Source organism: Elephantulus edwardii, unplaced genomic scaffold, assembly GCF_000299155.1.
Source record: "Elephantulus edwardii isolate Elephantulus edwardi_28Jun2011 unplaced genomic scaffold, EleEdw1.0 scaffold00075, whole genome shotgun sequence".
Lineage (NCBI taxonomy): Eukaryota > Metazoa > Chordata > Mammalia > Macroscelidea > Macroscelididae > Elephantulus > Elephantulus edwardii.
Window position 1 is genome coordinate 14,041,747 of NW_006399825.1, and position 25,123 is coordinate 14,066,869.

The 25,123-nt window shown below is 39.8% G+C and overlaps 1 protein-coding gene across 1 annotated transcript in view; it reads left to right on the forward strand.

The window, feature by feature from the left end:
- Positions 1-504: 504 nt before the first annotated feature.
- The window catches only part of CPO (carboxypeptidase O), a 31,123-nt gene continuing 6,504 nt past the window's right edge, over positions 505-25,123 (forward strand). Inside the window, exons 1-7 of the mRNA XM_006889161.1 lie at positions 505-539; positions 2,054-2,153; positions 6,050-6,151; positions 10,086-10,190; positions 13,740-13,850; positions 16,388-16,478; positions 20,098-20,300. Of these exons, the coding sequence (XP_006889223.1) occupies positions 505-539; positions 2,054-2,153; positions 6,050-6,151; positions 10,086-10,190; positions 13,740-13,850; positions 16,388-16,478; positions 20,098-20,300 (747 nt within the window). The remainder of the gene's footprint in view (positions 540-2,053; positions 2,154-6,049; positions 6,152-10,085; positions 10,191-13,739; positions 13,851-16,387; positions 16,479-20,097; positions 20,301-25,123) is intronic.

Genomic DNA, 25,123 nt, shown 5'->3' on the forward strand with positions numbered 1-25,123 from the left:
ATAAGGTATGGATCGGCTCCAACTCAATGGTATACAACACATATGCGAATGCATTCTGGAAGTCCTAGACCATTATCCACCATGGCAGAAGTACTATCTAGCTTTGATGAAAGTATTTGTAAGACAATAAATCATTGAATAATCATTGTTGTTTTTGTTGATGCCTTCGAGTCAATCATGACTCTGAGTGACCCTATGAACAAAAGGCCTGAAGCCCCTCTACAACTATCAACATTTATCAAAGTTCATAGAGTTTCCAGAGGCATATTGTTTAGGAAGTGGATGCCACTCCTGCTTCCAACCCTGTCATAGTATGTTATTGTTATTATGTGCCATTGAGTTGCCTGCAATATGGTGCAGGGGTTAAAGGCCTTGGCTGCTAACTGACAGCTCGACAGTTCAAGCACATCCATCCACTCCATGGGAGAAAGATGTAGCAGTTCACTTCCATAAAGATAAAAAAACACCCGCCTGCCATAAAGTTGATTCTGACTCATTGCCACCATGTATGACAAAGCAGAACGACCTGTGGGCCTCAGGCACTGTAAATCCTAGCAGGATTGGACCGCCTTGGCTTCCTCCATGGCTGAACTGCAGACCTTTTGGTTAGCAGCTTGATGTTTAAGCCACTATACCACTGGGGCTCCTTCTTGAAGATTAGGCTTGGAGCTTTTCACTCTTCACAGGGTGGCACTTAGATGACTTGACAACAAAGGGTAAATTTTCTGGAGTGGTTTATTATGCTACCAGGAATGCCCAGGTGGTACCAACAGTCAAGTGCACAACTATTAGCCAAAAGATTGGTGATTTGGACCCACCAGAGGAGCTGTGGGAGAAACACCAGAATTAACAACAAGGCAATTAGCTTTGTCTTGGTTTTTGGACGATGTCCAGCCTTCCATGACTATCTGGAGAGCGGGCTGATGTGACGCATGGACAGCATGTTCAGATCTCCATGTAGGACTATTTTTCTTCCACCTTGAGTGCCTCACAGCGGCTCCACCCTGTCCCCAAGGATCCCACTTGATAGTCTCTAAGTGACACCTGGGACTGGCTAGAGCTTCACACAGCAGCTTCACGCCTTCATCTTGTGTTTTGGTGTGCCCAGTTTCCAGAGTCTTCATATTAGGATTGCTGGTGAGGACTGAGGCAATGTTTTCACAGCCACTAGCAGTGATAGAACATCTTCCCAAACATATGCACTACAGTGGTTAAAACGGAAGAATCTTCAGATTGTTGTTAGGTCCAAATAATGATAAAGTAAATTTAAACGAAAAGTTACCTTATCTTTCCTACACTGTAATAATTACTGGGGCAGGTAACTAGATCTTTCTACCACAGATCCAGCAGGTTGGTGGTCTCAAACTACCAACCCTTCAGGTAGTAGTCAAGTGCTTAACCATCAGGGCTCCTTTTCAGTCAGACTACCCATTTACCCACTGCTGTTGAGTCGATCGGAACTCAAAGTGATCCTGCTAGAGTTTAAGTTGCTATAGCATTTTTACGGAGACTCAGTTTCTTCATCTTTGAAATGGGAATAGTAAGGATGTTTCCATAACACTAATTCAATAATGAGAGAGCGTCGGTTTCCATGCATAGGATCCTGTATCAGGTGGTAAAGCTCTTCTGCTGAAAAGCTGTTGGTGAATATGAACTGCTGACCTCCAGTTCCCAGCACAGCTTGTATGTAAATGAGACTTAGAACAGGGCTTGGCTCATAGTAAGTTCCAGCTTTTAAAAACTTATCTATTCTTTTTTCAAATTTTAAAGCATTATTATCAACAGTGTGTTACTGAATTATCCTGGCTTCCCTGTGAATTTGGAATTGTTGTCTTCGGTTTACAGATGAAACCACAGCTAAACATGCCTAAGTGGTTTGCCTAAGGTCTGAAAATATATTAGTACATGAAAGAGCCAAGACTTCAAAGTGATCTTTGCCCTACACTTCAGCTCCTGTGTATGTTTCTACTTCCTTTCTCACCAACCTGCCAACTTTGAATCCTTCAGTATATCTGACTTCTTTACTTCTCTTCTTACATTGTTCCCTTTGCAGGTTCCTATCTGAGCATAAACGAGAGGCTGTGGAGAAGACATCAAGTTCCTGGAAGAACCTGGAGACCTATCGCTATGACAAATACCACCCCATGGAGGAGGTGAGCATAGGAGGGTGTCACAATCTACTTGAGGGTGGGAAAGAATGGTTAATGCCCACAGACTGTTGTAGTCAAATTGAATATGACAGACACATAGTGACCCTATGAAGAAAAGAGCTGAACCCTGTCCTACACTAACTCATAATTTTTTTTCTTTCTTACTTTTTTTTTCCAAGAGAAAGAAACTGATGTTTATTTGACATTCGTAACAGACTATGAACGGGTCAGGACAGACTGACCCCATTTTTATCTTACAAAAGGGTTTATATATCCTTTGTTTGGGGGGTGGGGTTTATACAGCTGAGTAGTGTATTTCTTCTAAGGACATATGGTAACTTTTGGTCATTTCCTTTATCTTGTCCTTGAGTCTGTTGTTTTGACACATTCCTTGAGGGTCAGTTTCTATTGTTATATTGCCACAGTCTTTTCTGATTGATCTCCTTTGTCAGCATGTCCTTTGCCATTCCCTGTCACTCCCCCCTGAGAAAGATTTCACCCTAATTCATTGGAGAGGGCTCCTCGCATTCTCTTAATTACTTCCTGCTGGAAAAGGGTATTGTAGGTTCCGGGGTGAAGATCTTCTCTCACTACACTAAAGGGCCCCTTTGGCAATAGGAAACATGTAGACACGTGATTGATTTTTGGAATTTAGATGCACTGATATCAATTGTACTTAGGAATACAGGTTCATATCCTGAGAAGTGCATCATTTTAATATGGAACTGTTGCAGCCAGTAGAAGAATCCTCAGTGGTCCAGAGTACTTGGAAATTCTATCCAGACGAGCCTGTGAAATGTCAAGGGGATGATTTCCAACAGAAGTCTAGGGGCCTCTTCGAGTAAGAACTAGAAGTTCTGACTCGTAAATACAAGAAAGACACCAATATCAAGTGAAAGCAAGAGAAAGAAACTGAGGCTTTTTAGACGTTCATAACAGACTATAGATGGGTTGGGACAGACTGACGGCCACCTCATAATTCCTGACATAACTGAGCCCACTGATGCAGTTATCATGTCAATCCATCTGGTTGAGGATTTTCCTTCCTTTGCTCACCCTCCATCTTTCCGAACATGATGTCTCCTTCAAAAGAATAGCCTCTCCTGGCAGCGTGCCCAGAGTATGTGAGACAAAGCTTTGCTACTTTTGCCTTCAAAGAGTATTCTGGCTGTACCTTTTCCAAGACACAAACATTTGTTCTTTTTGCAATCCATGGATATTCAGTACTTTTATCCAACACCAGAGCTCAAAGGCATCAAATCCCCTTCTGTCATTTTATTCATTGCCCAGCTCTCAGCAGCATAGCAAGTGATTGAAAATAAGCTCAAAATTGGGAGTTGAGATTGGCCAGTGCTCTCTGAGTTTGTCCAAACATCCCTATACACCTCTGTTATTACTAAAGCAGCAGAACTTGGTGATACAAAACAAAGCAAAAGCAAATAAATAACAAAAGAAGTAAAGGACTTCCCAATAAGCTAGTTTGTCTGGCTTGATCATGGTCAGAATGAATCTCTACTCTTGTTTACCAACTTCCTGAAAGGTTTAAGCAGGGTAGGGTCAGGGTGGATACGGGTGTAGAGTGTTGGATGGAGAAGCTTTCCGAATGAATCATATGTAGCTGAAAATAAAGTATTTCTTCATAGGATGCAAGGAACACAGACAGCAATTCAGAAAAGGAGATAATTATGTTTTTAAAGAAATATTGTGTTGCTATTGGTTGTTGTTAGGTGTCACTGAGTCAAGTACAACTCATCACAATCCTATGAACAACAGATCTGAGCCCTGTTCTATTCTGTGTCATCCTCATCAAACCTGACACACTTAAATTGATCACTTCAGTCACTGTGCCAATCCAGCTGGTTGAGAATGTTCCTCTTTTGCAGACCCTCCATCTTCCCAAGTGACGTCCCTTTCTAAGGAATACTCTTTCTTAGCAACATGCTGAAAGTATGTGAGACAAAACCTTATCACCTTTGCCTCCAAGGAGAACTCTGCATGCATTTTCTCCAGGGCACATCTGTTTGGGATTTTTGGCAGTCCATGGATATTCAGTAGTCTTCTTCAACACCACAGCTCAATTGCATCAATTCTTTGTCATCCTTATTTCTTATCCAACTCTGAGATGCATAGCAAGTGATGAAAAAGACCATGACCTGAACGAAGGACATCTCAGTCCTCAAACTAACATCACTGTTCCTTCATCAGTTGAAGATATCTCAGACTGCAGGCTTTTCCAGTACAGCTCCTTATCTTCTGACTGGCTGCTAGTACAAAGGGTGTTGACTGGGGATCTAAGAAAGATGAAGTCATTGACAACTTGAATGTTGTCTCCATCTATGATGATGTTGCCTACCAGTCCAGAGGTGAGAATTTTTAGTTTCTTGGTATTGAGGTGTAATCTGTATTGAAGGCTTCTGCATTGACCTTCTGCAACAAGCACTTCAAGTCTTCCCCACTTTCAGCAAGAGACACTGTGCCATCTGCACACCAAAGGCTGTCGAATCTTCTTCCAATCCTGACACCACATTGCGCTTCACAAAGTCCAGCTTGTCCTAAGAATTTTCTCAGCATGCAGATTAGTATAAAGAGAAGGTATAACCCTGACACACACCTTTCTTAATTTTAAGCCATGCAGTTTCCCCTTAGTGTGTTCACTCAACAACCTCTGTGCCTAGGTATAGGTTTTGCATGAGTACAATTATGTGCTGGGATTCCCATTCTTCTCAATGTTAGCCATAATCTGTTATATAGTCAAATGCCTTTGCATAGTCAATAAAACACAAATAGACATTCTTTTGATATTCTCTGCTTTCATGCAGGATCCTTCTGACATCAACAATCTTCTAAATCTAGCTTGAATTTCTGGCAGTTCTCTGTGTACTGTTCTAACCACTTTTAGATTACTTTCAGCATTATTTTACTTGCATGTGATATTAATAATATTGTTTGATAATTTCCACTTCCTATTGGGTCCCCGTTCTTCAAAATGGGAACAAATGTGTGTCTCTTTCAATCAGCCAATCAGCTGTCCTTCAAATTTCCTGGTAGAGACTGGTGGGCATGTGCAGGACTGCATCTTGCTCAGACTCTTAGGATCAAGCAGGATAGGCCCAGAAGCCATTTCTATCAGCCGTTTTGACACCACAGCCCTTGTGTTGTTATTACATTTGGTGATTTTTAAAAGATCGATACTATAATAAATTAGCTCACATATGCAAATCAAGACAGACCTGAAATTTCTAGTATAAATGTGTGGCTTAAAGAAGCAAAGATTAGTGGTCATTTTGAAGGGTGGGTCATTGACCAATGTTGCAAAAATATTTTCAGTGGAATGGAACTGGGAGTTCGTGATTTATATAGTGTTTGACAGGATATTCTCTGATTTGGTGGCAGAGTAGAGTCTTCAGTGAAATGACATATTGCTTATTGAGTTAGAATCAAGCCACAACTGACTCTCAAGGAGGTCTTAAGAGCTCTGCTGGCTTAGTGGTAAGGGACTGTGCTGCCAAAGCAAAGGTACACAGTTGGAATTCACCAGGTGCTCCGTAGGAGCAAATGTACTGCCTCTACCTCTGAAAACTGCTGGAGGGTCAGCTATGGATTGATTTCATTTCAACTGTGTACATGACCACCACCACCACCAAATGCACAGCAGGAAATTGCCCATCTCTCTCCAGAAGAGCTGCTGGTGGATTCAAGCAGGGCCTTTGGGTTAGCTGCACAATTCCCTATGGATTATGCCACCGGAGTTGCAAGGAAAAGAAGGAGTATAATAAGTAATAAGTCATTGTTAGAGTTTTCTAGTTTGTAGACCACATAGATGTTCTAATTATCCCAGAGTACAGAGCTTAATATTTTATGGTTTTATTGATACACAAAGTCCTCCTTGGCTATTTCAGATTTATCAGTGGATGAACCAGATAAGTGAGAAGTACAAAGATGTGGTGACACAGCATTTCCTAGGAATGACATATGAGAATCAGTCCATGAATTATTTGAAGGTGAGTAATAAGGCCACCTGACTTGGTGGGTCTTTCTGTCCTAACCCAAGGCTATTGGTTTGCTGTCTGGGGTGGCCTTATGGTTACCTTGATGAACTATCACAAAGTGGATGGCTTCAAGTAGCATATTGTCTCACGGTTCTGAAGGCTAGAAGTTCAAAGTCAGTGGTCAGCAGGGCCATGTTCATTCGGAAAGCCCTAGGAGGGGATCTTTTTCTGTGTTTCCCAGTTTCTGAAAGCCCCAGATTGTTGTGTCAAACTATAATCTTTCTGCCCATGCTAACTTGGTACTCTTTCTTCTCAGTGTCTCTTTTTTTTTTTTTTTAATTTATTTTAATGAAAGTTTACAGAGACTTTGGATTACCATTCATTCATAGTTGCACACTTTCCTCCCTGCCAACTGCTCCCCACCACCCTCCCAGTTCGCTTTTCTCTTTGAAAAGTAAAAAAAAAAAATTCTTTCATTGTTATACAATTCCCCATTCCCCAGTCCACGCCACTGTGCAGCTTTCATTCTGGACTCTTGTCATGACAATAATACGTAATCATATATTCCTCCTAAACAGTTCTCGCCCTCATCTGTTTCAATGCAGTATACATTATTTATCCCCTCTTAACTGTTCACAATAGCAAAGAGTTAGAAACAACCCAAGTGCCCATCAACAAACAAATGGATAGAGAAGCTGTGGTATATTCACACAATGAAATACTATGCTGCATTGAAAAACAAGGAACTCATGCAATATTATTCAAAATGGGTGACCCTGGAGGACATTATGCAGAGTGGAATATCTCAGTCACAAAAGGACAAATACTTCATAGTGTTTCTTCTCTTTTATAAAAACATTACTTACATTGGATTTGGAGCCATCTGCTTCAGTGTGCCCTCATGTTATCTTAACTGATAACATCTCCAAAGACCTTATTTCCAAACGAGTTTACATCCACAGACACTTGGAATTTCAACACATCTGTTTGGGAGACATAATTCGACTCAGAGAGAGTACTAGTAAGAATTTGGGAAAAGGTTAAGAGGGGTGCTAGCAAAAGCTTTTGCCTTTCTACTCTAAATTTTAGAATTAGAAATGCAATCTTGCTTTATGCTTAATTATCTGGGTGCAATCAAGTGTGGGTAGAGTACATTTAAGATAGATGGGTGATATATTTAAACTAGAACTTAAAAACAGTAGGTGGTAGAACTCATTTCTTCCTCATCCTCTCCCTCTCTTGTCCCCACCAAGCCTAAGGGACTTAAAATGGTTAGCCAGGCAGGTATGTAGGTAGTATAGCAGTTGATTTTCTGTGTATGCTCTGTGAAGGCCTGTTTCTCCTTCAGGGGTGTAGTAAGCAAGAGGAAATTCTCTCTGATTTTCAACAAGTGTCTGGTAATTCTTCACATTTTGAATGTTTTATGAACTGCTGTATTCAAAACAAAATTTCCATAAAATGTTTGAAAACCACAGACTAAATATTTCCTTCATTCTAAAGACTCAAAGAAGTGCAATGTCACATAGCTAGTCAGTAGCAGAACAGGGCATTAACCAGGTCTCTTGGAATCCCTACCTCTTTTATTGGTGACGTGTTGAAAAAGGTTCAGGTCCAAATACCCAGTTTTCTATAGAGCCAGGACTTCTGGGCCACGAGTTCTGAAGCAAGAATTTCCAGTCCTGGCTATCTGAGGAAAATCTTTTGGGAAACTGCCAAGAAATACTGATGATTGTCCCCACTCTGTCCCCTAGAAACTCCAATTTAGTTGATGTGGGTTGAGACTCAATTGACAATATGATAGCTCTTCAGGTGACCCTAATGTGTAGCCAGATTTTCCAAGCACAGCATCAAATTAATAGCTCACAAGGATTGGTCCCTGAACCAGCAATATCAGCACCATTTGGGTAATTGTTAGAAATGTACATTCTCAAGTCCCACCCAGATCAAATGAATCAGAAACTCTGGAAGGGAATGTCTGTAATCTGTCTAAGCATACCCTTTCCTATGAGATTTTGATGCACATTCAAGTGGCAGAGCCACAGTAAAATTCTGGCAATTTCCAGGTGATTCTGAATTTTATAGTCCAAGACTCTCACTCAGAACCAAGGCCAAAGTGCTTTGCGATTAAGAAGCAGAATTTCTTAGTTGACTGCCCTCTTTCGCTACTTATATAGGCAAGCCAAATTTTAAGACACACCCCCTATATCCAGTGTTATCTACAATTACAAGCATATCTGTTGGTTCTAACTGATATGTTGAGCAAGGAACACCTGTCTACCTCATTTTGTAAAACAACTATCAAACTCAGAGCTGATTAAGCCAAAGACATCTGAACATCCTCTATATCTGGGGCATGTAATAAAAAAAAAATTAAACTGAGTATACAATAAAGAGGCAATAAAGAGAATCAGAAAGTTAATATACACATAGTCATAAATGAGTAAATATAAGAGAAAACGGATGGGTGATTATGCTGGCAGCTTTGAAAATGGGTGAAGCTGGAAAGAGAAGTTCCTCTGGATATGATGGAATCTGTTTGGAATTTATCAATTTGTGAGTTTCACAGCTAAAGAGAATCTTCATTAGACAGTTTTCAATGTCTTTCAACAAATAGCACTGGACAAATACATGTATGAATTCAAAACAGATGTTCCCATAACAACTATGGCAGTGTTCACAGTCTATCTCTCTCTCAAAGAGACGCCATAATTTCCAGATTCATTCCTGCCTGTCTAATCCTTTGAAAAAGGGAGGGGGGTTGTGGAGTGGGCCTGAACTGATGGGTATACTGACAACAAATGGAGAGAGCAGAAGGAAGATTAATTTGGCCAGTAGAGGAGGAATCTCTAAGGGGAAAGAGAATTTAAGAGTTGCAGGATATTATATATTTATGTCTCTTCACAGTTACAAAGTAATTAATGACTGAGATTCCTTTTTAACTAGCTTTGAATCTTTGAATCTGTAAGAGTGTTACCTCTTAGAAATTTAGCCAGACTCTGGGAAATCTGTGGGATGAGATAGACGCAGACTTCTTCTCTTAGTTGTAGTTTAAGAGTTTATAATTTTATTTATAATTTGGGGATCATTTAAGGCTTGGGTGGCTCTGGTGGATTAGTGGTAAGGAATTGTGCTGTCAGCTTAAAAAGTATATGATTTGAATCCACCACCTGCTCCATGGGAGAGAAGGGTAATCTCTTCCTATGTTACTTACTGCCACTGGAGGGTCAACTATGGGTCAGTTCCAACTTGATAGTACACAATAGCAGTAACAATTTGGGGTTTTAAAACAAACAAACAAAAAAAAAAACAAAAAAAACCCAACCAGGCTTTAGGTGAGTGGCATAAGTAGCCAGCACACATCTAAACGGAACTGAGGTGACTGTGGCAGGAAAGCACGCAAAACAAAGGGCCATATTAGTGGATGTTTCAAGCAGCATCCTTACCTCCTGTGGTTACCACACAGTCAAAGGGGGTGAGGGGGGGAACAAGAAATCCCTGGGGGACATAAACTATTAAGTGTTCCACTACTTGTTGAGAGATTGGCCATATGTACCTATTCATTGTTTATTCACTGATTGCTGTTGAATTGGAACCAAATCATAGTTGACCCTGCCTTGGGTATCTAAGACTGCAAATTGCACAGAAGAGGATTGCTAATCTTCTGACTGTGGTGTTCTCAGTGGATTCAAACCACCAGAGATGTGTGGGCTTTGAGTTACTCTGTAGGCTGTACCACTAGATTTCCCTTTGGTGCCTACAAAGAAAGGTCTTGTGATTTGCTTGCAGAACACTAACTTGATAGCACATGGGCTCACCAGAAGTCCTTATAGACTGCATGACAACTGGTACTGGTAAAGGAATAAAAACCTTTTTTATTTGGACATTGGACTCTGTGGTTTCAAATAATAAGTGATTATTTGGTAATAGAGCCGCTCTGTCTTTCTAGATTAGCCAATCCTCAAACAATTCCAAAAAGATGGTGTGGATGGACTGTGGCATTCATGCCAGGGAGTGGATTGCCCCAGCTTTTTGTCAATGGTTTGTAAAAGAAGTAAGTATTTTTCATTTGCTTACAATGATAACCGGCTCCCCAAATTCTGCTACTTCTTGGCTACATAAAAGACTTCTTTCCAATCAGCAATGTAACTTTTGCTCAACTTCCCTTTGCTCCCAAATAGCAAGAAAACAGTGAGCAGCTTCACTGTGATTTTCCGTCCTTTGACTCAACAGCACCCAACAACAACAACAACAACAGTGCACCTAAACAGAGTAAGGGCATAATTATATGGATTAAATAATAATTTTTCTTTTAAAAATATTTTTTATTGATTTTCATATAATAATACATTTACAGTATGTTTCATTCATATACATTGTGTTTTATACAATCTTTCATTTACATTGTATCTCATACAATCATTCACGTACATTCTATTTTATGTTTTTACACAAGTTTTTTTACAAAATTTGAGTACATTGCTTGTCAAACCAGATCCTTCCCATTTCCCTCACCCCACCCTTCAAATTAATTTCTTAATACATAATTTACATAAATTAAGAAAGATATGTGTTAGGGATATATAATTTCTTCATTTCTATTTGATTTATATGCTAGAAAATTACTTGAGAAGCTAGATTGTAAGAAGAAAAATGTAGCATCAAGATTAGAAGAAGACTCACCAACAGCCTGCATTATGCAGATGACACAACCTTGCTTGCTGAAAGTAAGGAGGACTCGAAGCGCTTGCTGCAGAAGATCAAAGACTTGAAATATGGATTGCATATCAACAACAAGATTCAAAAGATTGAATTTATCAGTGACTTCATCTTACTTGGACCCACAATCAATACATTTGATCAGGAGATATTGCATTGGAAATGTCTGCTATTAGGGACTGCTCCAAATTATTGAGGAGCAATGATGTTAATTTGAGAACTAAGTGTTCCTAACTCACACCATGGTCTTTTCAGTGACTTGCTGTGCTGCTGGGAGCTGGACAGTGAATAAGGATGACAGAAGAAGAGTTGGTACCTTGGTGCTGGGCTGATGGAGCAGAGTGCTGACATTTCATGGACTGCCAAATGAATAAACATTTATATATTTGCTAACCCAAAGGCACACAGTTCCAAACACCAGCTACTCCCATAGCTGGAAAAAGACAGAATTTCCTCTCATGTGATTTACTGCTTCTGAAAATCTGCTGGAGGGTCAGATATAAGTTGGTTCTGACTTGACAGCATGTAACAACAACAACTCTCTCCCCCACCCCTCTCTCTCTCTTTTTTCTCTCCATTCTCTCCCTTTCCCCCTCTCTCCCCCTCTCCCCATCCCCCTTTCCTCCTCTGTCCCTCTTCCCCCTCTCCCTCTCGTCCCTTCTCCCCTTTTCCCTTCTCCCCTTCTTCCCCTTTCCCTCTCTCTCCTCCCCCCTCCTTTCTCCTCTCTCCTCTATGTTGTTGTTGTTGATTGCCTTCGAGTCAAGCACAACTCATAGCGACCCTATGAACAAAGGCCTGAAGCCCCTCTACAACTGTTGATATTTATCAAAGTTCATAGAGTTTCCAGAGGCATGTTGTTTAGGAAGCGGATGCCACTCCTGCTTCCAAACCTGTCAGAGTATGTTATTGTTGTTATGTGCCGTTGAGTCTCCTGCGATGCACAGTGACCCTGTGTACAGCACCCCAGTACCCTGTGCTGTCCTGAGTGAGTCTCACTAATTCTGACACACCAACCACCATTGCCCCAGTTACTGTATCAACCCATCTCATCCAGGGTCTTCCTTTCTTGTGCTATCCGTCCACTCTTCTGAGAATGATGTCCTTCAAGGACCAATCTCTCTGGGCCACATGCCCAAAGTAAGTGAGGATGAGCTACAAATCGCTAACCTCTAAGGAGAGACCTGGTTTCACCCTCTCCAAGACAGACCAACTTGTTTTCTTGTCAGTCCATGGTATGTTCAAGACTCTTCTCCAGCACCACAACTCAAAGGCATCTATTCTTCTGTCATCCTTAGTCATTGTTCAACTCTCTGAAGTATAACAAGTAATTGAGAAGACCACGGCCTGGAGTAGGTGCACCTTTGTATCTAGACTGACATAGTTACTCGTCAGCATTCTGAAGAGGTCCACAATAGCAGGTTTTCCCAATGCAATTCATCTTTTGATTTCCTGACTGCTGGTGTTAAGAGTTGATGGTGGATCTGAGCCAAGCTGTAATTACTAAAACCTCAATCTCTTCTCCATCTATTATGATGCTGCCAATTGGCCCCATGGTTAAAATCTTTGTCTTCTTGATGTTGAGCTTCAATCCCTATTGAAGACCACAGTCCTTGGCTTTTTGCAGCAAGTGTGTCAGGTCCACTTCAGTTTTAGCAAGCAAGGTTGTGTCATCTGCATATTTTAGGTTGTTAATGAGTTTTCCTCCAATCTTGATGCCGCACTTCTCCTCATAAAGCTCTGCTTCCCAAATGATCTGTTCTGCATAAGATTGACAATGTATGGTGACAGGATGCATCCTTGCATCAGTCACTGAATCAATCCATCTCATCTTTCCCTCCTGTGCTGTCCCTCCATCTTCTCAAGCATGATGTCCCTTTCCAAAGACTGGTCTCTCCTTTAAGCATGTCCAAAGTATATGTAGATAGATATCTACGTCTATGTGTATATCCATATGCACACACACACACTTTCCCCCCCACCCCCAGTCTCTAGAAACTCAGACACAAAGAAATCCACAGAGAGTAGTTCTTAATGTATGGTTCCAAGTCTAATTGCTTAAGTTAATATAAACTTTCACTAGAACATAGACTGAAACAAAGGAAAAAATGCTGATCTAAAAGAAATTAACAGGCGATTCTGAAGAACTATTTGAGAAGACAAAGCAATATATTATGAAATATGCAAAGAATTGAAACAGAAAACCAAAAGGGAAAGACATTCTTCATTCTCAAAACTGAAATAACAGAAGAACAAATTCAACCCTCAGGTTGCAATACTGAAGGAGTTGATGGACAAAATGTTGAATGATGCAAGAAGCATCAAAGGAAAATGGAAAGAATACACAGAATCACTGTGCCAAAAGAACTGGCTGACGTTGAACTCTTTTAAGAAGTGAGGTATGATACAGAACCAAGAGTCATGAAAATAAACTGAAGCTGCATTGATGGCATTGGCAAAAACTAAGGCCTGGGGATTGATAGAAGAGCAATTGAATTATTTCAATAAGCAGATCCAGCCCTGGATAGTCTAAGCTGCTTATGGCAAGACATTAATAAGACAGCTACCTACCTGTCCAAACGACAGGAAGAGATCTTAATTTATTCCCATTAAAAAAAAAAAACAGATGATCCAAAAGAAAGTGGAAATTATTGAATCAATTATCTGCAAAGATTACAGCCTCGAGAACCTCATGAGGCAATTCTATTCTGCGGTACAGGGCAGATACAAGTTGGAATCAGATCATTGGGACACGACAGCCACTACAAAGTAGGACTAGAGTTTGGGGATTGAACACTGTTGTTTCTAGTAATTAAACTGAAATTGTTGGAAAATGGAGAAAAGACTTCCCAAGGTCATTCCAGATATTTATCTCTGAAATTTCCAGATTCTACAGAACTACCGAGAAAACCCAAGAATAAGCAGATTTCTTAGGAACCTGGACTTCTATGTGCTTCCAGTTCTTAACATAGACGGTTATATCTACACTTGGACCACTGTGAGTATGCTGAGGTGGGTGGTGGGGTAAAGTCCCTATTAAATATCCGCGGGTTTGTAAAGTGATAAATCCCATTATGAATAAAAATCAACTTACTGTTTTTCTTATTAGCCAACAATCCAGGTAAAGTTTAGGTTGAATAGGTCACCATAAATCAGAGTGTAATTGATGGCAATGGTAAGAGCTCTTGAAAAGTCCTTGGGTGGAACAAATGATTAGTTTATTAGCTGCTAATCAAAAGGCTGGGGGCTGGAGGTTATCCTCTGGCACCATGGGATAAAGACCTGGAGATCTCATTCTGAAAAATTAGGTATTGAAACTCCATGGCTCACAGTTCTATTCTGACATACGTGGATCTCCAAGAATTGGAATCAACTCCAAGGCAGCTGTTTATTTACAGTCTCTTTAGAGATGAAGCGAGCTCTAGTACCCTTGCCAGTGGGGAAGGAGTTGGGCTGTTAGCACAAAGGCAGGTACCTGGAATCCGACAGCTGCTCCATAGAAGAAAGATGGGAAATCTCCTCCTGTATGATTTACTGTCTCTGAAAACCTGCTGGATGGCCAGCTATTAGCCAATTCTTCACAGCAGTGAATTGAGTTAACTCGGGTTGTTAAGCTGAAGTCCAGCATGTTGTTGTTGTTATGTGCCGTCGAATCGTTTGCAACACATAGCGACCCTATGTACAACAGCCCTAAACTCTGCTCTGTCCTCTGCCAGTCGCACTGTCTCTGACACACCCATCCCGATTATCCCAGTCACTGAATCAATCCACCTCATAGAGGACCTTCCCCTCCTGTGCCGTCCCTTCACCTTCCCAAGCATGATGTCCCTCTCCAAGGACCTGTCCCTTCTTACAACATTTCCAAAGTATGTTAGACAAAGCCTCAGAATCCTTGCCTCCAAGGAGCTGCCCGGTTTAATCCTCTTCAGGATGAATCTGTTTTGTTTTCCTAGCAGTCCATGGTAACCAAGGGCTGGACAATGGGAGATAGATGTTGAAGGGAATGGGTAGAAGTGGATGAGGATCCTGGTGGATGGTGGAGTAGGGAAATAAGTGGGTAAAGACACGTGTGTCAAAGGCAGGGACAACACTGATACTAATGGTTAACTTCACAATAACGGATATATCTTTCACTTTCTGTAAAATGCTGGTCTGTCTGATACTTCTCTACACTTGAACATTCAGATTAAGACAGACTAGGAAGAAGGATTTCCACTTCTGAAATAACAGGCCTCTGAAAACCCTATGAAGTCCAGCATATTTTTGAAAAATTAGATTCCTAGTTCTCCAAGTAGATGTGAATGTTTCTATTCTCTATCCTCCTAATTTTGCTAATTGCCTGCCACTCTATCAGGAGTATATTGGTATAAAATTCATATACCACTTTGTAGTCACCCAGTATAAGTTCTGGTAGCCTAGTGATAAGGAATTGCACTGTCAACTCAAAGGCACACAGTTTAAATCCACCAGCTGTTCCATAGGGGAAATATGGGCAATCAACTCCTGTGCAATTCCCTGCCCCGAAAACCTGCTGAAGGGCCAGCTGTGAGTCAGACATGACTCAACGGTACACAGCAACAACAATATAAGTTCTAGAAGCATGAGGACAAATAAATGATGCACAGACACCAAATCAGCCTTCATTATTAAAACTGTGATTATTCACATGAAGGATATCATCTCGTATCTTTTCACTTACTAGACACAGTTCTCTTAAACAATAATTTCTAAAGCGTATCATTTCCTAAGTAAGACTCCCCACTTCCTAGAAAGCGTTACTTCTGTCCCACTTTCCACCACTCTCCAGAAGCCCCTGATGAGATGCTCTTCCGTGGAAGAACCTCACTGGCCTGCTGTTTGAGTCCTGTGCCTCCTTGCTCTGTGCTTGTCAAGTGAACCTTGTCTTTATCCTCATTTCCACTCATCAGTCTTCTGCTTCCAGAAATGTGCAGCGACCATCTCTGATACACTTGGAACAGCTTTCTCCCATCTGCCAAGCTATTTCCCTTTCATCCTTTACAAATTGGACCTAAAAAATGGCTCTCTGAAGCTTTCTTTCCCTGATCAGGTATAACATATACACAGCACTGCTAATGCACCTGAGAAGAAAAGGCTGACCTGCTCCCTCCAGGATGACAGTGCATGTGGAGGTACACTTTTTATCTCTAGCAGATATTCTTGTTATTATTAGGGGCTGCTAGCCTGAAAGTTCTGGAGACTTAGTGATAAGGAATTGCACTATCAGCCCAAAGGCACACAGTTTGAGTCCAGGAGAAAGATAGGAAATCTCCTCTTTTGCAATATTCAAGATGGTCAGCTATGAGTCCATTCTGACTGGATGGTACATAACAAGATCAAGCCTATCTGCAAAACTAGAATTTATACATACAAGCTTAACAATATTGAAGGCAAGTTCTTCCAAATCAACAAGACAATCTTAGAAAAGATATTTTTCATGGTCAAGGACTCTTTCCTCCCCAGCACTCTATTTAGGATAATATAGACTGGCAACATCCCTGTGCTGCTCTGTTACAGAATCGTAACTGGAGGAAATCCCGGTCATCCCATAACAATGGCACATGCTTTGGGACGGATCTCAACCGAAATTTCAATATATCTTGGTGTAGTAAGTATATACTTAGTAGAGGATTGACTGGGGGTGGGGGAAGAAGAGAACACAGAATAAAGAAAATGTGCTAATTAATATATATACAAATATATATAAAATTTTTATCTGAGTGAATATTTTCAAATCATATTGCTTTTTCATACAATCATGTATAGACATTTTCCTTTATAGGACTAATGTCCACTGATTAATAAAATTAATTACAAGGTCTAATCAACCTTTTATTGCATATTGCCTTTCCCTTCACTCAACTTGTCTATTTATTAGTTTTTACTCCTTTCTCACTTCTTTTCCACCTCTATTATACCTCTAAGATTAAAAAGCTGGGGAAACGATGGAGTTAACATGGGTTGCTTCCAGTTCTTAGCTATTAGAAATGACGCTGCAACAAATATGGGTGTGTGAGTGTATGTTAGTTTGTGCTGCAGCTCTTATTAGTTAAGGATGTATACCAAGTTGTGAGATTGCTGCCTCAAATAATTACGTCTATTCTTAACTTTCTAAGAAAACACCAAAATGTTTTCCACAGTGGGAACACCATTTTACATTCCCATGGATATATACTTTTAGATAAACATCTACTTCATGAAGCTTTGTAGACTTCTTGACCAGTCTCATTTCCTCTAAAGGGATTATAGTATCTATGTTGAAAGCACCATTAACATCCTATGGAAGGACTTTTGTCAATTGTTTTTGTTGTTGTGTGCCATTAAGGCAGAACCTACTCATAACTGAACCTCCAGGGGATTTTCAGAGACAGTAAATCACACAAGAGGAGATTACTCACCTTTCTCTTGTGGAGCATCTGGAAGATTCAAACCATGTGCCTTTGGAACTGCAGTGCAGCTTCTTACCATACCACTAGGCCACTGGAGCTCTTACTCACTTAGGGTGGATATATAAGAGCAAATTAGACATAGATTAATGTGGATATAATTAAAATCCATTACTTTGTTTCTAAATAAAGAAAACTGTTAGAGAGAAAAGACAAATTGGAATTATTCTTGGAAATCATTTCATGTGAGGGGGTGGTCAGCAAACAAGAAATTTTCCTCTCCCTAGACCTCTCATGTTCCTGAATCTCTGCATATGCAATGAATTGGAAACAGATTAAAAAGTCAATGAATTTTAAACAGATAAAAGAATAGTTAGGAACAGCTTGTTTAAAAAGCAGATGGCAAGGATTAATAGCAGACTTAGTAACTATGTGGGGGAAATGGCTTCATTTCTCTGTTCATTTGTCTCTTGTTTAAAATGGAGACCAAAGTAACAGTGGCTAATGGATAGATTGCTGTGGAGATGGAACGAGACAACAGAATAGGAAGGGTTAAGCAGCGTGTCTAGCATGCAGGATGTGTCCAATTGTCGATCCTTACTATCATGAGCGAGGGCAGTCAGCTTAGGTCTTTGTAAAATAGGTCTAATACTATGTGAGAGCCTGACCTAGAGCCCTGATAGCTGGGCCTCAACCGTTTGTTTCAGGACCCACCACAAACTTGGAAAGTGTGAATATAGCATGATTGACATGAATGGATGAATAGAATGTAGTCCATAGGTACCATGGAACATTACTCAGCTATAAACAGAAAACAAAAATCTGTGGTCAGGGACTTCTAGTGAGAAAGAGTAAGGATGACAATTTAAAGACTATGGTGCTCCATATCCTTTTCAATTACTTCTTATCCACCTGGAAGTTGGACGGTAAATAAGGATGACAATGACCCAAGCTATTCCATTGCTTGGAATATACTCTGAGAAAATGAGACTGAGGCTGAAATGGAGATTTGTACAATAATGTTCATTGTAGCGTTACTCACCATCACGAGAACATGGAAACAGCCCAGATGTCCAATCACAAAGGAATAGATTGAGAAGTTGTGGTATATTCACACAGTGAAATATTATGCAACATGTAAAAGCAATGATTTTGTAAATTCCTACCTAACTTGGGAGGGACTTGAGAGCACTTTATTGAGTGAACTCAGTGTCATAAAGACAAATATTGTATAAAACCATTATTGTAGAATGAGTATAAGGATCCAAGGGGAGAGATAAAAGCAATGATTTTGTAAATTCCTACCTAACTTGGGAGGGACTTGAGAGCGCTTTGTTGAGTGAACTCAGTGTCATAAAGACAAATATTGTATAAAACTATTATTGTAGAATGAGTATAAGGATCCAAGGGGAGAGAGGTGGAAGCAGAGGGATAAAGATGGGTGGGGAAAGGGGTGTTAATCATAGGGTCACACAATTTGATGTGTGTGGGGTTGAAGGAAATGGGAAAGATCTTGTGTGAAAAACAATGTATTCAAACCTTGTAATTAAGTCAATATAAAATAAAAAAAAAAGAATGACAGAAGAATTGATGCCTTTGAATTGTGGTGTTTAGAGAAGAACACTAAATATCTCATGAAATGCAAAACAAACAAACAAACAAATCTGTCTTAGAGGAATTGTAACCAGGATGCTCCTTAGAGACAAGAATAGTGAAACTTGGTCTCACGTACAGTGGACATGTTGTTAAGAGAGGCTAGTCATTGGAAAAAGACATCATGCTGGAAAGATGGAAAGAATGTCAGAAAAAGAAAGCAAGGGCCTCAACAGGATGAATTAGCACAGTGACTATAATTATGGACTGAAGTATAATAGCAACGATGAGGATGACGCAAGACAGGAAAAGTTTCAGATCTGTTATTCACAAGGTTGCCATAAGTTGTAGTTGATGACATCTAACAATGACAAAATAAGAACTGAAACTTCAATGAAAACCTTGAAAACATTATTCTAAGGGAATGAAATAAGATTCAAAACAGGTAAATATTATCTGTTCTCATTTATATAAAGTATACAAACGCAAAGCTTCATCATGCCGAGTCAGAACAGACTCATTGCTGATCCTCCATTGAGTTTCTGAGATTATGAATACATAGGAGGAGACTGCCCATCTTTCTCCCTCAGAAGCACTAGTGGATTCAAACCATCAGAGAGGTGTGGCCTTTGGGACTTCAGGCCAATGGGTAGAGACAAAAGAGGGTGGGTGGTTAACAGGGCCCAAAGAAAAGTGGGGGGGGGGTGAGGGAGGAGAGAGAATGAGTAGTTGCCACTTAAAACGGCACAGAGTAACAGATGGAATGCAGAAGATTTATATCTAGAAAGTGGTTGTGCAAAATTGTGGACACAGTATCACTGAATCGTATGTGTGAACATGGTAACTGTTCTGTGATAATAACGTTTCACTATGATACAAAATTATAAACAAAAAATTTCTTTATGTAATAGACCACAGTAAAACATAAATAATGAAACAAATCCAAACCTCTCAGCAAGATCATTCCCAATCTGAACAAAAGAAAAGCATGGCTGAAAATGGCATTTCATTTGACATCCTCTTCCTGGGCTAGGTAACAAAATTTGTCTCTGAAACTGAACATCAGCCCACTTGGCTTTCTGAGATCCACCTGGAATGACTGTCCTACAATGAGCCAGGACTAAGTTAGACAGCATCAGGTCAGCCCTGATTCCATCCACAGATGCCCTACCCACGGGTGACCACTTGCCTCCTTTGGTTGTAAACTGAACTCGCAATGCCCTGTTTGTGATTTTCTGTCCATTCCAGGTGTTGGTGCCTCTAGAAACTGCCAAGATTTGACATTCTGTGGAACAGGACCTGTATCCGAACCAGAGACAAGGGCTGTGGCCAGCTTTATAGAAAACAAGAAGGAGGACATCCTGTGTTTCTTTACCATGCACTCCTACGGGCAGCTCATTCTCACCCCTTATGGCTACACCAAAAATAAATCAAGCAACCATGAAGAACTGGTAAGACCATAGTATTGGTGTCTCTAGAAAAATCTGAGCAATAGCCCTGCGTCATCCTCTTGATTCCATTTTCCAGGCTTTTGACTCCAGGTCCCTACCCCCGCCCTCTTGTTCTTTTTTCTTGTTATTTTCTTTCTCTAGCCTTTTGCATCATCCCAGATGCCTGCTGGCAAGGCTTCAGGTTAAATGCCGTGTTACCTACATTAATTAACTACCTGTTTCATGAAGTGTCAAGTTGGGAGGCATCTTAGATATTCGTCTATAATATAAATGAGATGATTATGTTAATAATCTGCTGGAATGCTCTATCATTTCTGTAAATTCTCTGGAAACTCCGTTCAGCAATTACACCTTTTGAACTGTGCTCTAAAGGACCTGCCAGGTGTTAGTGGAATATGGCATCTCTGAAATAACAGGGCTGAATAGTATCTGCTCTCCTCTGTGCTAAACACAGTGCTTTCTTTTCTTCTAGACACAGACTTTAGGATTTGCCTAGAAATCTTCAGGGGAAATCAGTGAACTGTAAACTGGGGCAAGGAAGCTGTATTTGAGCTCATCTCAGGTTCTTCCCCAAAGCTGTGTTTAGCTAAAAGCTCAACTTGTTGCCATTGAATAGGAAGTGACACATAGCTGAGTCAGGTTCTGAGACTTTAAATCACATGGAAGGAGATTGTCCATCTTACTCTCACAGAGCTGCTGATGGTGGACCCACCAGAGAGATGGGGCTTTGGGTTAGTAGCATGGCTCCATATGGGCTGAGCCACCAGAGAGAACTCCTCTGGTGGGCAGAATTGATGAAAAAGATTGGGTTAATTGCCCTTTCGTAAGTTCAGGAGGCAATATACACAATCAAAGAAAAGATATACTGAGAATTGTCGTAATACTTGTTACCTTGTTTTACAGACTGCAAGACAATTCTGCTATTAAGATCAGGGAGGTCTGGTGACCTATTGGTCTGTCTCTCTCCCATCAGAGTATCAGAGATTAGCTCAGGTCTGGACACCAATAGAAAAGTCATGAGAGATCTGTGCTTGAAGAAGCCCTACCTCCAGTGGTCAAAAAGCCAGAAGCTATTTGTATCTTTTCCAAATTTAATTTTCTTTCCCAAACATCATTCATGCACATTCTGTTCCATAGCACCAATTACAATACACACAACACCTAATCATTGTTATCCCTCCACTCATTCAATAAGTGTTGTCTATAAATTAATTTTACACTCATTCTCTTCCCCTTTCTGGCAACCATACTATTCTTTATTGAGTCCCTCTGTCTGTAAACCTTTCTCTAGTCTTTTATAGCAGCAGTCTTCTATAGCACTTTTCCTTTTGTAGCTTGTTTATTTAATTCAGCATGACATCCTCTAGATTTATCCATGTTGCTTAATAGTTTTTCACAAATTCTTCCTTGTGTTTGATTTCCCCAATGTAACTCATTGTTTGATATCTTGAGTAGGAGTACCAAGAGTTTTGATTGTGGATCCAAACAAGATGAAATTGTTAACCATTTCTATCTCCCCCCCCGCCCCCCATCTACCATGATGTTGCCTATTGGCTCAATGGTAAGAATTTTTGTTTTCTTGATTTTAAGATGCAATCCACATTGAAGGCTGTAGTCTGTAGTCTCCTGTTGCAAATGCCTCAGGTCCTCTTCAGTTCCAGCTATCAAGATTGTGTCATCTGCATAATGCAAGTGGTCGATGTGTCTTCCTCCAATCCTGATGCAATATTTTTCTTCATAAAGTCCAGCTTCTCAAATGATTTGTTCAGCACACATATGGAATAAGTATGGAGAAAGGAAGCGTTCTTTATGCACAATTCTCTATTTTGAACCAAGCAGTGTTTCCTTGTTCTGTTTGGACAACATTTTGCTGGTCTAGTTACAGGTTTCTCATAAGCACAATTTACTATTCTGGGATTCCCATTCTTCTCATTGTTTGCCAAAATGTGTTGTGAACCACACAGTATATGAAACACAGATACCGTTCTGGTATTTTCTGCTTTCTGCCAAGATCTATCTGATATAACTATGATATCCCTGTTTCTCTTCAAAATCTAGCTTGAATTTCTGTCAGTTCTCTAGCAATGTACTGTTTTAGCCATTTTTTAATAACCTCAAGCAAGATTTTATTTGCCTGTGATATTAATCGTATTGTTCAATAATTTCCACATTCTCCTAGATCAATTTTTTGGTGATGGAAATAAATATGGATCTCTTCCAATCAATTGTTCAGGTAGTTGTCCTCCACAATTCTTGGCACAACCTGGTGAGCACTTCTAAGGCTGTGTCTGTTTGTTGGAATAAATCAATTGGTATTCCACCCATTCCTTATCTTTTAACAGTGCCTTTAGTATAGTTTGAATTTAATTTTATTTCCATTGGTTCTTGATCATGTTATTTCCTGAAATGGTTCAATGTTAGCCAATTCTTTTTTATAAAGTGACTCTGTGTATTCCTTCTACTTTCTTTTGATACTTCCTGAAACGTTCAATATTTTTCCCATTTCAGTATTGCAATTCAAAGCTTAAAATTGTTCTTTGGTTCCCTCAGGTTGAAAAATGACGAGGGAGTTCTTCCCTTTTGATTTTCTGACTCCAATTCTGTATTCATTACAATAGTTTTCTTTGTCTTCTCAAAATGCCCTTTGACATCTTTTGATCAACTCTTCATCATTTCTTCTTTGTTTTGGTTTCCTGATGTTCTGTTGAAATTTTCAGAGTCTCTCTGACATCCTTTTGGTCTTTTCTTTCTTCCGTTGCCTTTGTGATGACCTTTTGCTTTCTTCATGGATGATATTCTTCATACCATCACAGTTCACTTGGTCTTTGATCATCAGCAATCAAAAGTCTCGAACCTATTCTTCGGATGTTTTTAAATTCAGGTGGAATAAACACATTTAAAGTTGTATTTTGTTTTTTGTAGGTTTATCTTCATTTTCTTCAGCTTCAACTCTAACTTGCACATAAGTAATTGATGGTCTGTAACACAGTTATCAGGACTTGTTTTCACAGCGGATATTGAGATTGTCCATGATTCTTTCCACAGATGTGGTCAATCTGATTCCTGTGTAGTCCATCAATTGAGTTCCATGAGTATAGTTTCCATTTGTGTTTTTATAAGGTTATTTGTAATAAATAAATCATTGTTGGTACAAAATTCTCTCTTTCAATCTCTAGCCTTATTTCTGCCACCAAGTTCAAAATTTCTGACTACTTGTCCTTTTTCCTGGTTTTCAACTTTAGCATTCTAGTCATCATTAATTATGAATGAAATTTGATTGCATAGTCAATCAATTTCGTGCTGCAAAAGTTGGTAAAAATCCTCAAATTCTTTCTCTTTGGCTTTAGTTGGCATGTATATATGAATAATAGTTGTATTAAAAAGTCTTCCTTGTATGCACATTGATCGTGTCCTGTAGCTCACAGCACTATACTTTAGGATGGGTCTTGAAATGGTCTTTTTGACTATGAATGCAACCTCAGTTTTTCATCATCTTTCCTTTCATATGATCATATGATTGTTTGATTCAAGGATGCGAATACTGGTCATTCTTAACTCTTTAATGCCCAGAATATTTTTATGTGTTCCATTTCTTTACAATGCCAAATTTTCCTAAATGCATACTTCATACATTCCACTTTTCAATTATTAGTGGATGTTTGCATCTGTTCCTCCTCATTTTTTAGCATCTTCCAGTCTGAGAGCTCTACCTCCAGTGCTATATCTGTTTAAATGTGCTCTATCATTCATAGAGTTTTCAAAGACCCGTTGTTTCAGAAGCGGGTGGTCAATCATTCTTCCTAGCTTGTCTTAATTTGAGAGCTCCTCTTTAGTACAGCAACAGACAAACAAGTGCTGGACCCATAACAGCAGACGATAAACAAGCAACCTTGTACATATCTAAGCTAAAGAAAAAAAATAAAAGCAGACACATCACCCCCCCCCCCAATACAAGAAACTGTTATACTCCTAAGAACAACTCTAAGGAGAAGGAAACAGAAATCTTGGTGCAGGCTGTGGGAGCTTTCCCTGCAGCAGCACAAGGCCTCAAAGCCTTGGCAGGTAGGCGGTGGTCTTGCTTGGCCAAGCAATGGTACAAGACCTCGGACCACCTTTTAGTTCTCCAGTACTTTTCTGGGAAGCTTAATTTTTTTTTCTGGTTCAAGAAAATTAAATAGTTCATGATTATTCTTCAGGGTTAGATACAAAGCCCACAGGGTCTTGTTCTGATAATTGGTTATCTGGTTAAAGAAGCTACAGGTAAGAAAAATTAGGAAGGCAGGACAGGAAAGACTTGAAGCAAAGGCATCAATTCTACTGGAAGGCAGTTCTTGTAAAGGAATTTCTGGCTAATCTTTCGTACTGTGTGCAGAAATTGGTAAGTCATCTGAGAAAGAGTGCTTCAATTTTGTGTCTCTTCATGTGCTGATAAGCTGACATGCGTATCCAAGACTGTGGAAAAACACAGTGTAAGAAGTTTTCCACCATCTTTTAACCTCACTGAAGCTGACTAGCTGTGTTTTCAGGTCTTTAATCATAAACTTTGATAAGAATGCACAGAGACACTGAATGAAGCCAATTTTGCTGAAGGAGTTCCTATTTCTACTACTATTTACAATCGCCAGAGATGAGCAATTAATTTCTGTATGTCTACAAGCCGAAAAATGTTTGACAGTCATGGTAAATATTACACTTCATGATAGAAAACTTGGCAATCACTAGGTAAAGGAAACATAACTAATAGCATCCTTATCCAAACTGCTGTGAAAGTAATCATAGCTATAAGAAGTCTTTCAACAATATCAGTTTGAAGACTAAGATGT